General features: G+C 34.3%; 3 protein-coding genes across 4 annotated transcripts in view; 2 read left to right on the forward strand and 1 right to left on the reverse strand.

Annotated features, from left to right (window-relative positions):
* Window positions 1-4,503, reverse strand: LOC110318962 (olfactory receptor 4K3-like). 2 transcript variants are annotated; one of them, XM_021194324.1, is made up of 2 exons: window positions 4,444-4,503; window positions 1-966 (listed from the first exon to the last, which is right to left on the reverse strand). In XM_021194324.1, the coding sequence occupies exon 2, from the start codon at window positions 937-939 to the stop codon at window positions 1-3; it is 939 nt and encodes a 312-aa protein (XP_021049983.1). In that variant the 5' UTR covers window positions 940-966; window positions 4,444-4,503. The 2 variants fall into 2 exon arrangements, with proteins under 2 accessions (XP_021049983.1, XP_021049982.1); XM_021194323.1 differs by lacking the exon at window positions 4,444-4,503 and adding an exon at window positions 4,119-4,164.
* A 3,631-nt stretch (window positions 4,504-8,134) lies between these two features.
* Window positions 8,135-11,068, forward strand: LOC110317989 (olfactory receptor 4F4-like). The gene is made up of 2 exons (XM_021192769.1): window positions 8,135-8,143; window positions 10,097-11,068. Exons 1-2 carry the CDS (start codon window positions 8,135-8,137, stop codon window positions 11,066-11,068), a joined length of 981 nt encoding a protein of 326 aa, XP_021048428.1.
* A 27-nt stretch (window positions 11,069-11,095) lies between these two features.
* Window positions 11,096-14,327, forward strand: part of LOC110317990 (olfactory receptor 4F4-like) — an 8,786-nt gene continuing 5,554 nt past the window's right edge. Inside the window, exon 1 of the mRNA XM_021192770.1 lies at window positions 11,096-11,142. Coding sequence (XP_021048429.1) covers window positions 11,096-11,142 — 47 coding nt within the window. The remainder of the gene's footprint in view (window positions 11,143-14,327) is intronic.

A 14,327-nucleotide genomic window follows, 5' to 3' on the forward strand; every position in this document is an offset into this window, starting at 1 on the left:
CTATAAATTTCCTTTGTGACTAAGGTAGTTGCTTATAAATCTCTTCATGGCATTTTTCATCTCTTTATTTCTCAGAGTATAAATGGCTGGATTCAGGAGAGGTGTAAAAACAGAGTAAAATACAGCAAGAAATTTATCCAACCAAGTGATATTGAGAGGCCACACATAGATGAAGATGCATGGCACAAAAAAGATAAGCACCACTGTAATGTGGGCAGTGCATGTGTTCATTGCCTTAGATGCACCAGCTTTAGAGCTTTGACGTACAGTGATAAGAATATATGTGTAGGAAATAAGCAACAAAATAAAGCAAGTGACAGCCACAAGCCCACAATCAGCATTCATTAGAACATCCAAGTCATGGGAATCTATGCAAGCTAGCTTGATTACCAATGGCATGTCACAGAAAAAGCTATCTACTTCCTTAGGTCCACAAAAAGGCAACTCCACAATCACTACCAAATGACTCAGAGCATGTACAAATCCAGTTGTCCAGGAAGTGAACACCAACCCAGTGCATCTCCTAAAGTTCATGATGGTGAAGTAGTGGAGAGGTTTGCAGATGGCCACATAGCGATCATAAGCCATTACCACCAACAGTACCATCTCTCCTGCAGCAATACAGTGGGCAAAGAACACTTGGGACATGCATCCTGCAAAGGAAATGGTCTTGTTTTCTCTGAGAAAGTCTGTGATCATCTTAGGAGTGGTGACTGAGGAAAGCCACATATCAATAAAGGAAAGGTTGGCCAACAGGAAGTACATGGGAGAATGCAGATGGGGGTCAGTTGTGATTAAAACCAGAATGACAATATTTCCAGAAACAATGAGAAGATAAAGCATTGAAAACACCACAAAGAGTGAGACTTCAATCTTCTGTGAGCTGGCAAGTCCCCAGAGTATAAATTCTGACACCACAGTGTGATTGCCTTCATCCATTTTACTCAGTGTGTCTTCAGAAGTACCCTGCAAAAACAGAACAACTACCAACTAGAGGTATGAGGAAGGCTACTTTCCCTGTAGAATTTGTCATTCACACAGAAATTTACCTCAATAGAAATGCATACATGTAAATACAAATCTAAAGTAAATATGAGCGACTGGTGACCAAAACAAAAGCTAATGAATCTAGAGTAACTCCCCAAGAAAAGAAGCATCAGGGGTGACTTTTATACTCTGTGAGAAACGTCCTTTTATAAGAGAGCAGTAAGGAGATCAAGACTGTAATGTGAAAACTTAAAATTGTGTGTGGGTCCTAAAGAAAATGTCTGGATATGTCATCATGATATTCCATAACTAAAATGTGGATTACATTTGGCAATTGGTGGTGAATTGCACTGAATTTCAATACAAATGGTATTATAAGATCTTATTATTTAGACAGAATATATAATGATTTCTTTGAACATGAATAGAATTATATGATAAATGAAAATTTTAGCTTAAGACACTAAAGAACTTGTTGGGAAATTCTAAATTGGGAAGCATACAAACATATACATAGGCATGAATTTAAATGCAAAAAGCTGGTTCACAGTTATTCATTAATAGATATATATCATAAATTTATTTATTCAACTAAACTGATTAACAAACTAATATTCTAAACATATAAAGAAGTGTATTCACCAAGCAACTATTCAACTCATATTCAGACCTGAGTTCTAATAGTCACAATCTTAGCAGTAGAAAATATGTGTCTTAAATTGCATAAACTAATTATGAAAGGACTTTAATAATAATATATCATATACCATCAGTATATTTTCTCATTGTGTCCTTGGTCTACTGATAATCTACATTGCTTTAAAAATACAATAAATTAAATAAACTTGTAAGCATACCTGACTTGAATGAGTGTGAAATTATTCTTCCAGGAAGCAGCAATTATTCACCTCAAAGCACAGATGGGGTGCTTATGCTGATATATTGAACAACACAGAAGCCAGAAGATGAATAGTCATTTCCCATTTCCTTCTCCTCTCAGAAAGTTGGAGACTTGATGTTTGGAGTCTTATAGGTCTCACTTTCTTTTATCCTGGAGCAAGTAAACAATGAAATCCCAAACACTCACCAGGAAAAGAAAATAACACTGATTACACAGTGAAGAGTATGTGTTCTTTGAATTATTTTTTTCCATGTGTCAAACTGTTTCAGTTCAATCTGAACTTTTTGTTTTGTTTTTGTATTATTTCTTTTATTTTTTAAGATTATAATATAAATACAAAATTTCTCCCTTTCATTTCCTCCCTCAAGATTCTTCCACATTTTGTTCCCTGTTCTCTTTCAAGTCATGGGTATAAACAAGGCCATAAATAAACTGAGAAAAGGTCATATGAACTCATAGAGAGCAAAGAAGCAAGCATGTGGCCCACATGGATCCACACATCTGCATAAATACTATAGATGCTTTTTAGTAATTTTATGCAGCTTCTGAATAGTGGGTCTCTGATTCTTGTGCCTTCACTTGAGGCTCTTGAATTTTTCTATTGGCCTGTTACATCTAACATAGTTATATATTAGAACTAATATTTAATATTAGTTCTAATATTGTTATATATTAGAAGCCTGTTCTTTTCTAGTAAAAAAAACTCAAGGATCCAAATGAGAGAGGAGCTGAGAAGGAACATGGAGGAAAGGAGAAAGAGGAAACTATATTCAGAATAAATTGTATGAAACAGAATTTATGTGTAATAAAGGGTGAAAAAAAAGAAAATCATGGCATTCTATTTCATTAGACACACACACACATACACACATATACATATATATGTATATATAAACAGTATTACATCGGTATAATGTTGTTTTTGTATGATTTCAAGGCTGACTACTAGTATTGGATAGCCAATGGGAATGCTCTGCGCTGGGATAATCCATTTCTCCCACTTTCAGGAATATTTAGTTGGCTGTCATTCTTTGCATAGGGTTGAGGACTCCTGGTTTGTCCCCTCTTCCACTATAGCATGATGTAGTTTTTACTGAGCTCAATTTGGTTAATCATGACAGAACTATAGAACTACAAAAAGGAATTACTAAAAGAATGAATTCCTTTACAAACTGATGTCAAACTGTCCTTTTGGACCTCTGCTACAAAATATAACCAAGTCTGAAGTAATGACTTTTGAATTGTCACCTCTAGTATTTTAGGTGTTATAGGACAATACTGGATCAGTCTTTGTGGATGTAAACATCATATAACTGCTGTCTGACACATAGTATCAAAATGTGCATATTCAGACATGTTTTAATGATGTTACTCAGAATGTTTTGTTTCCCTGTGATAATTGAGATGCTAGTAAAAATGTTACCAAACATTATTATAGTTTAGAGAATGTTGCATACTCAATTTGATGGGTTGTGAAAATACAAAATAAAATATACATGTGGAAATCACTAAATCTTTCTGTATACACAGTACAATAATATGTGAGTTGTTCCTTTTATTTGTATTTCCTAGTGTATTTTGAAGCAATATTGTTCATAAAGTTATGGCCAGTTTTTTAAATGCTTACCTGAACTCTTTGTACAAGATATGAATACATATATAAATATATAGATGTATATGTATATTTACACATATAAAATATATATTTCCAAATGTACCAAATATGTTCATATGTAAATACATATGTGCTGTATACATATAAATATATACATGTATATTTATATGTGTTTATAAATTTATATGTTTATAGACTACTAAAGTTATATATATTTATATATACATATGTTTTACATATGTTCTTACTTGAAGTAGAATTACATTATATTTCTATTTCCTTTTATTCTCAATACCAATACCAACACNTTTTGTTTCCATTCCCACTCCCTAATACCATCCCTGCATACTGTTACCATGCTAANNTTCAGTGGNTAGCCTCTTTGGCCTTGATTCTTAGTGTTACATATATGGGTGTATGAATACATGTATATGTACAAATGCATGTAAGTTCAGGTTGTTGGATCCATTTTTGTTGTGGCTAATGGTTTCAGGACTGACAACATTTAACAATAAACTGGTTTCATCTTTGGGAGTAGGTAATTCTTTTTTTCCTGAAGGCAAAAGTTGGCAGAATTTTTTTTTAGCTAATTTCTATAATAACCACTAAACTTACTTTGACTTTATTCCCACTTCTAAGTTTACAGTTATCTTCTCTACTATATGCTCTTTGATATAAAAACATTTTGTCTGGTTAAGTTGAATGTCAGCTGGATACTACTCATATGGATTATCTGATATAAAATAATGATGAACTTATGATATAGGCATGAGCAATCAAAAAATAGAAGAGGTAGGGAAAACTCATTAATTGGCCTCTAACACTGACAAAAGACAAGGAAATAATTTTCAACCCAAAACATAGTGGATATTGGTATAAAGAGATAGCTAGAAATAATTTAATAATTATATAATAGATGACTATCACAGAGATGACTTACCAAAAATCATAATTTTTCTCTTGGGTCAGATTTTCTTACCATCTGTTATGTGCTTATGAAGACATTCATGTTGTATAGAGACAGTTTTCCTTTCAGCCTGACCAATCTTCACTTCCTGAAATTGTCTCATGGGTGTTCCATATCACCTGTTCTGTGTTCTGAAAAAATAAGAAAGTTGGAAATAATTATCTTCAACATCTCTTAGGGATTTCTCTGTTAAGCAGGATACTGAGAGCTACATATATGTGTAAATAGAAAAAAGGGACAAGTAAAACCTCCTGTTAGTCATCGTAGAATTGATAATGTCAGTCAACTTTTCAAAATCATTAACTTCATCAGTAAGGAATATAGAGAAGCTTGCTCCTACCTCTCCTCTTACTATATCAATATAATCTAAGTGATCACATTTTTTAAAAAAATATTTTTTATTTACATTCCAGTCATTGTTCATTCCTCCAGGTCAACCCTCCCACAGTTCCTCATCCCATTCCTCTTCTCCCTTGTCTCTGAGAGGGTCCCCCACCCACCAGGCCTCCACCTTTCCTGAGGCCTCAAGTCTTTCAAGGATTAAGGTCATCTTCTCCCATAGAGGCCAGACCATGCAAAACTGTGACCAGCCCCTGTATGCCCCTGGTTGGTGGTTTAGTCTCTGGGTGCTCCCTAGAGTCCGAGTTCATTGAGACTACTAGTCTTCCTGTCGGGTCCCTCAACCCTTCAGTTTCTTCAATCCTTCCCCTAATTCAACCATATGGGTCTAGTGGTCGGGAGTAAGTATCTGCTTGTGTCTCAGTCTGCTGCTTGAGGGCCTCTCATAGGGCATCCATGCCAGGCTCCCATCTGTATACAAGGTATAGCATCAGTAACAGTGTCAGCCTTTGGTGCCTCCCTACTCCATAAGATGCCTCAAGCTGGGCCTGTCATTGGACCACCTTTCCCTCAGTCTCTTCTCCATTTCTGTACCTGTAGTTCTTATAAATAAGAACATTTCTGGGTCAGAAATTTTGACTGTGGGTTAGTAACCACATCCCTCCACTTGAGGCCCTATCTATCTACTGAATGTGGACACTATGTGTTCCCTCTCTTCATTGTTGGGCATTTTGGCTAACATCAACCCCATTGAGTCCTGAGAGTATCTCACATCCTGGGTCTCTGGTACTTTTGAGAGGGTCTCCACACCTCCCACCTGGTAGCTTGCTTATTTTCATTCATTCTCCTAGCCCTTTGGGCTTCTATCATAAGTTCCCCCATACCTAAACCTTGTTCATGTTTTTGCCTCTCCCTTGCTTTTCCAACCCATGTCCCTCCCTCCCTCTATCTCCACTGATTATTTCCTACAACCTTCTAAGTAGGATTGAGACATCCTCATTTAATTATGAGACCATATGCTAAAAATGTGAGATACGACCAGAGCAAAACCCATGTTGTGAATATAATTTTCTAATGAATGGCAAATCTCTATCAAATATCGATCACATGACTGATGAAGTTTGATCTGTAAATGTATGTGATATTGGCATGTAAGAACTGAATACAATAAGTATGAACTCTATAGAATACAAACATTTCCTCTATTGATTTTAGAAAATTAAGATGAATAGCTACCAAATAATTTCACTTAAGATTCAGTTGCAATAAATTCTGCTGATGATAAAATAAAACTACTACACATGGTTTTTCTTTTTTCTTTTTTTTTTAATAATTTATTTGTTTATTTATTATATGTAAGTACACTGTAGCTGTCTTCAGACACTCCAGAAGAGGGCATCAGATCTCGTTATGGATGGTTGTGAGTCTCCATGTGGTTGCTGGGATTTGAACTCTGGACTTTCGGAAGAGCAGTTGGTGCTCTTACTCATTGAGCCATCTCACCAGCCCCACATGGTTTTTCTTAATCAGCATACCTAAAGTGAAATTATCAGCAATTGCTGCACAAAGTTCCATGTCATTTTGCTTGTAAAAATTCACATTCCACAACCAATGGACTGAAGTCCGAGACCCTTGTGGTTGAATTAAGGAAAGGCTGAAAAAGATGAGGAGGAGGGCAACCCCATAGGAAGACCAGCAGTCTCAACTAACCTGAACCCCTAAGGTCTCAAAAACACTGAGCCATCAACCAATCAGCTTACACTAGCTGGTCCAGGGCCCCTGACAAATATATTGGAGAGGACTGCTTGGTCTGGCCTCAGTGAGAGGAGACTTGCCTAACCCTAGAGAAACTTGAGGTCACAGGGAGTGGGAAGGCCTGGTGGGATGGGTTGGGGAGGGTAGGGACATCCTCTTCAAGGCTGGAGAGGAGGAATGGGATGAGGAACTGTTGGAAGGTAGATAGGGAGGGGGATTAAAAACTGGACTGTAAAAAAAAAGATTAAAATTAAGTTAAAGAATTCATGTATCTGTATGCAATGAAACTTTGTCATATCTCTTTGTAGGTAGAATATAAATAGATATCTCTTAGAGAAGTTATGTTGACCCATTGGGGGAAAACACGGGTTTATGTAAAGCAACAACTATTTAAAGTAAGAGGAAATAATCTTGTGTACTTTAAGAAAGAACTAACCAGTACCCCCAGAGCTCCTTGGAACTAAACCATCAAACAAAGAAAACACATGGTGGGACATGTGGTTCTAGCTGTATATGTAGCTGAGGATGGCCTAGTTAGTCATCAATGGGAGGAGAGGCCCTAGGTCCTGTGAGGGTTCTAAGACCAAGTATAGGGGAAGGCTAGGACTGGGAATGGGAGTGGGTGGGTTGGGGAGCAGGGGAAGAGGGAAGGGGATAGGGGAATTTTGGAGGGGAAACTAGGAAAGGGATATCATTGGAAATGTAAATAAAGAAAATATCTAGTTTAAACAAAAGAAATGAAAATAGGAAAAGAAACATTGTTAGAACTTTTATGTGTTCTTCCCAGCTAAGTTTGTAATGTATAATGTATATTGTCATTTAAGATATAGACAATAGATTTTGAATCATGTAATCCTTCAAATCACCCCAAAAACCTTTTGTATATTATAAAGAACAATTTTACTGGCTTGACAGTCTTCTTTAAAGAATGATTTAGAGAAAAAGACATGTACAATNTAGAGTACTTCTGAATTGCTATTTTCTGAAGTTATATATAAATTAAAAACATTGGTTGTTTATCTTAGCTCACTTTAGTGTCTTCATTGCACTTAGATAAATAAAGCAAACTGCAAACACTGAGACTTTTAATACTAATGAGAATTTTTCCTATGTTCTCCACATATTGATTATTAACAGTTTAAGCTATCCTATTTGTATAATATTTAAATATTATCTTTCACCATATGATTAATATACATAGAATTTAATTTCTCCATGTTTTTCATGTATTTAATTTTTTGACAATCAGACTTAGATTGAAGGAGATAGTAATATTATCCAGTGACCCAAGAAATTGTGACAATGATCCTTAACTCAGTAATAGACTGTTTCCCCCAAGGCCAAGAGAAAACCTGTAACATTGAACCAGTTTGCCAGGAAATCTCAGGTTGTTTCTGGATCCTCTAGGGGCTTCTGGTTACTTTATGAATGCTTACCATTAGCCAATCAGTTTGCTCAGGAGGACAATCCACATAAAAGTCAATCTCCCAGAAATGGATGCTTTGAAAGAGTGTATAAGAGGGACTCTGTACTGTTCTGTCTCTTAAGATTACTGCTGCCTCTTCAAGTTATGAAAGAGGTAAGTGGAATTCCAAAATTGACATTCATCAGTAGAATCAACTACAGTTAGAATTTTGTTAATAATTACATGCTTCTATGAGTAGAATTTCATTAGGCAGAACTCAGTTATGATTCTTGTCTTCAGGAAAACAAATGAAAAACCCTTTAGGGTTGACTTAAGCACTTATAGTAATTAATATGGGTAATAGTAAGAGGGTGACCTTGCTAGTGGTGTTCTAGTAGCCACAATGACTGACTCCTACACCTACTTTTTGACATGAGAAATTACTTCCTATTCATTTAGTGGATTTTACAATTCTTCTGTCCCCCCAAATCTAGTATTTTCTTTTCTGTGAGTTTTTAAAATTAATAATGTCAAGAAAAATTTAAACATTTTTTATAAAGGTTGCTAAATATATTGTTACAACTGTGGATATTCTGAGAACTATTGATTGGGTTGACCATTTTGAAACCAGAAAAATAAAGGCCCCTGAATATTTCTTAAGATATCCAGGATCAAGCAGTGGATATGACTTAAACCCAATGCCTTCATCCCCATCCCAATGAATAAAACGATGTTTTGTTGAAACGCAATTTAAGGCAAAAGATGGTTATGAATAGCGTAATATTAAAAAGATTGAATTCAAAGATGGTGTGATTAAAGTAGACATGCTTGGCGCTTAGTATTATATATGCAGTGGGAGGTACAGGAGACCTCCTTCAATGAATGCAAATTTAAAAATAAATCTGAAAATTATTTTAAAAATATGAGTCTCTTTTAACATTCCCCAATGAAGCCTGAGGAGGCTGTGTGCTGGTTGATGGACACTAGATGGGGATTTCATTTTACCATTCTCCTCTTAGCAACAAAACTCTGCAGATGTTTCTCATAATGAGCTACAAGATTTCTCTTTTTTTCTGACACATTGCATTCTTAAATTCTTATTTTCTACTATGGTAGATATTGATTATCTTCAGATAAGAATGCTTGAGCCAACTTCACCCTAGGCATATTTCTCATGGAGATATATTCTAGAATTTTTTTCTTCTCTATCATCTTCTCTATTTCCCAAATGTTTCAACTTTTTAAAAAAAATTAAAACTCAAAATAACTTTTTTTGCACAGTATGATTCTAAAGAAATGCTTTGATTAACTTAGCCAAACCATAATATATCTCCAACCCTTGAGTGTTGTCAGTATTCACATGATTATAATTTTACTGGATTAAGGACACACAAACTTAAAGAGTTTAATGAATTATTTTATGATTACACCTTCCCCATAACTAGAAAAAAAAAAAAGAATCGCTAAGTTTTCATAGGAATTTCTACACAGTTATTTGATACTTAACTAGGAATGGCTAAGGAAAACGGTCTGGAATAATGGAGATATGAACATAATTTGTAAGCACAATTAGTTATGAGTAAGTAAATTTCCAAACAAATAAGAGATAACAGAATTCTACCAGAACATTTCTTTAGATCCTCTTATCTCCCGTAAGACATTACTGATCATACCTATCGCTGCCTTTTATGTTATACATATGTGATGTGCCATGTAATCTCTTAAAATTCTATATTTTTACTTAGTTTGCCATTTCTATTTTATACATTTGTTTCATTTGTTATTTTTTTCTCCTAAGCACTTAAACATTTTAAATGTAAGGACCTTTCTATATATTTTAATGTCTTGATATTCAGAGATGAATGAAGTTAGCCTAGGAATATAGTACAGAGAGCACAGCACAAACATTAATATTGTCTTAGGATGGACTCTAAAACCATAGAGAAATTGGGAGGCTTGGCTAACTGAAGAACAAACAGGCAAGGAAGCAATGAGATTTAAATTATGAGTTTTTATTTTTAGCTTGGGTTCTGTATGCAACAGAACATATCAAATCCTTAATGAGTGAACAGAGGCTAAATTTTACACATAATAATGATGAATTAATGTTTTATTGTCTTCTCCAAGGCAAATACAGACACTCTCTTCTGGAATGAATCAAACACGGAAACAAATAACTCTGTGGTGAAAGAATTTATTTTTATTGGACTCTCTGATTCTCAGGAGCTTCAGATCTTTCTCTTTGCATTCTTTCTTGTTTTCTATGCAGGAATTGTGTTTGGAAACCTTCTTATTGTCATAACTGTGACCAATGACTCCCACCTCCACTCCCCTATGTACTTTCTGTTGGCTAACCTCTCATTCATNGATCTGTGTCTGTCTTCTGTCACAGCACCAAAGATGATTGCTGATTTTTTCAGGAAACACAAAGTCATCTCTGTCTATGGCTGTTTTGCACAGATATTTCTCCTTCACTTCTTTGGGGGCAGTGAGATGGTGACCCTCATAGCCATGGGCTTTGACAGATATGTAGCAATTTGTAAGCCNCTACGCTACACTACAATTATGCGTGGCAATGTATGTGCTGGCATTGTGGCTACTGCATGGGCAATTGGCTTCCTACACTCAGTGAGCCAATTGGCCTTTGCAGTGAATTTACCCTTTTGTGGTCCCAATAAGGTTGACAGTTTTTACTGTGACCTTCCTAGAGTAATCAAACTTGCCTGTGCAGACACAAATAGGTTAGACATCATGGTCATTGCCAACAGTGGTGTGCTTACTCTGTGTTCTTTCGTTTCGCTAATCATCTCCTACAGTATCATTCTAACAACCATCCAGAGGCGCCCTTCTGATAGGTCTTCTAAGGCTCTGTCTACACTGACTGCTCATATCACAGTAGTTCTTTTGTTTTTTGGACCTTGCATCTTCATTTATGCCTGGCCCTTTCCCATCAAGTCATTAGATAAATTCTTTGCTGTGTTTTATTCTGTGGTCACTCCTCTCTTGAACCCCATTATATACACACTGAGGAACACAGAGATGAAAACTGCCATGAGACGTCTGAGACAATGGAATTTAAACTTTTGGATGAAGTCGTAGATCTCCTGTGGCCATGAGATTGAGATAATGAGCGAAGAGAGCGATTACATTATTCAGCAGACCTTATATCAACTGTAAAATTCCATTTTTACCTCATATAACAATTGTTTAAGAAGGTTCTATCATTTACTCAACTTATTCTATGTGAATATATAGGTTTTATAAAGGTTCAAAATTAATAGCATTAATACAAAATACCTTTTCACTAGTTTTTTTGGACAAGTAAAAGTACTATTATGGTATTATTTGTGTACAACTGAGACTTCCTGGATACATTTGGGTTTGAGATAATAAAAGATACAAGCTGGACTGTTTTACATTAAAGAAAACTTTATTTTGCTCATTTCCATAAAAGCATAATAAAAGAATTACTACTTACCTAAGTAAAAAAAAGTACTAAATGATATTAGTTAAAATCTGAATTACAGAAATTTATGAGATATATTTCTAACTGGTAACCATATATCATTTGTCTCCTACTACTATAGTAAACCATAGTCTAATAGTACATTATCAAGTATGAAATGGAGACCAAATTTACCTCCATGATTTGCCTTCACAGTGTTTGATACCCTATAGAATACAGCAATTGGTTTTAAAACATTGGAAAAAATTAAGAGTACCCCACTCACTTGTCATGCTGGCACAAAGATTATGACTTGCATTAATCTATCACTTTTCATTGTCAGAATTTTAAAGTTAAAAATCTTGAGTTCAATTCTACTTAAACTTTGCTAAATATGATTATGGGTCCTTATTTATCTTTCATAAGGTTTGGATGTCATCTTAATAAAAAAGACATAATGATTTGTATTGCATATGATTATTATGAGAAGTAATAAAATAGAGGAGATATGTAAGATAACATGAACAATATAACATATTCACCACACTGTCAATATTAGATAGTATTATAATACCCATGCTAATAATCTATGTTAACACAGTCAAAAGTTTTTACACAATGGTATTCCAGAACTTAGTTCTGGGACATGACATATTTCAATCTTAGTAGATGGTCATTTAGGGCATTATAGTTACAATTGGAAATGTGTTCAGTTATATGCAATGTGACATTAACCCATTTATATGAAAGAATGTCAAACACATATCTGTGTAATGTACATGTATTCTGCCATCATTGTAAGGAATTCTAAATATCAGGACAGAACTAAAGGAGAAACTATGTGTTTTAATAACTCTACAGTTATTCTAGTAACTTTTCACCTATGTATTGGCTTTGATGCAGGCTAAAGTTAAACATCACAGCTCTGAGTAAGAATCAACATGGTTGAGTAGTTATAATCTGAATGAATGAATAGAAATGGAAATTCAGACAGTAAAAGAGTCAGAGTTGTGCCTACTCAAGGGAAACAAAATAACCATGAAGCCACTAAAACACATGAACAGATAGAGTCTCTAATCAGTGGTAAAAAAAAACAACTATTAATAAAGTGATGGAATCAATAGAATGGTTTGGAAAAGAAGGCATTTGAACTATTCATCATACTACAGAACTAAATGAACTGAAGATGTGAATCAATTAAAACCTATACAAATATTTTAAACCATGAACTAATATCTTTAGAAATCACAGTGTATTAAATGTCTTAATAAAATTAATTTTAATCTCATATTAGACTATCTAAAAATAGGTAAATGAAAAAGTTAATGGCACTCAAGGAGTAATAACTAATATACAACAATAGTAATTATTATATATAAGTTAGATAGCTTTCATAAACTCAACAAGCTAGTAGAAAATTTGCAAAAGTTTTAAACTTACCATGTTTACATAAGATGAAACCATATGTACAAGAAATATTGTCAAACTGCTTCATGATAAAATATAGGCAAGCTAAAATCTCATCTAAGTATCATCTTTGGCCTCTAAGGTGTCTGATGTCAATACTTAATAATACAACTAGAGAGCAAAGCTGTAGTGAAAGAAGAATGATGCACATCTACGAAATCTTTTTTCACCTTTTTTTTCTTTTTTCATCTCTTAATCTTTTCTTTATTAATGTATAACTTAAGAAACTTAAAAGTTATTTATTTAAAATAACACTTGTTGACTGTTCTCAAAGTAAAGACTACTTAAAATTACTAAAATTCCCACCAAGGACAATTGTTTTTTAACTATCTAACACATAAATAATACATGTATAAGAATAGGTTACATAGTTATAAGTAATATATCCAAAACTATGGAGTATAATCTTTTTTTAGAGCCCATATATTTTATTATATATGTTTCAGGAAATGGGAAGACAGAAGAAAATGCGTATGGTTGGGGTGTTGGCTTAAGAATCTATTCAGACCCTCAAAGCCCAGGTTACCCAAGTTCCTTATCTAAAAGGCACAAGTGTTGCCATAGTGCCTACACTTTCCTCCTGTAAGTTTTCAGTCACTTTTAGATCACCCATGTACAGTCACCGTTAAATGTACCTAAACATTTTCCATTATGATAAAGCCAAAAAAAAAAAAATGAAAAAGACAAAAAAGTGGAATAATCTGCCAGCAACAAGAAATGGACCATATGAGGTTCAGAAATACGGTCCAGTGACAGTGCTGACTATAATAAATTAAATCATAAGTACAAACAAGCATCCACAAATGATCATTAAAATAAAAGTGCCATAGTTTGTCTTTGAATGAACCTAGTAAGCTAAAATTGGTATGTAAGAGTTTTGCTATACATTTACAAAAATTAGCAAAACAAACAAATTGAAGATACAAATCATTTTTAATATCATGTGGGGAAAATAAGGTATACATGAAGTAATAATAGGTAATTAATGAAGATTATCTACCTAATAATGATATTCTATAGGAAATAGATATGACAAAAATGAGCAAAACTACCTTATAGATTCAAAAAAATAAAAAATCAAATAATGGAAGAGTTAATTGGGCAAATTATTTAGACCATTGGGTTCAAGGAAAGAAAGGTGGGTAGGAAGAATTGGTACAATTTGAAAGCCCTAAGAGACATCAAACTCAATGAGTTTTGTCAAAGACCTGGTTTAAGCAATCCAGTTTTCACAAAATAGTGAGACAATAAATAAAATTTGAGTAACAGGTGTGTGTTTATAGCAAATATAGACAGACAGATATAGCAGCTGATTAATAAAAAAGAGAATGCAGGATTGTGGGATGTAGTAGCTATTCCTGGTTGTCAACTTGACTATATTTGAAATGAACTACAATCCAGAATTGGAAGGCTCACCAGTGAACCTAATCTGGAGACTGGGAGATA

The sequence above is a fragment of the Mus pahari genome, chromosome 3 (assembly GCF_900095145.1).
Source record: "Mus pahari chromosome 3, PAHARI_EIJ_v1.1, whole genome shotgun sequence".
NCBI lineage: Eukaryota > Metazoa > Chordata > Mammalia > Rodentia > Muridae > Mus > Mus pahari.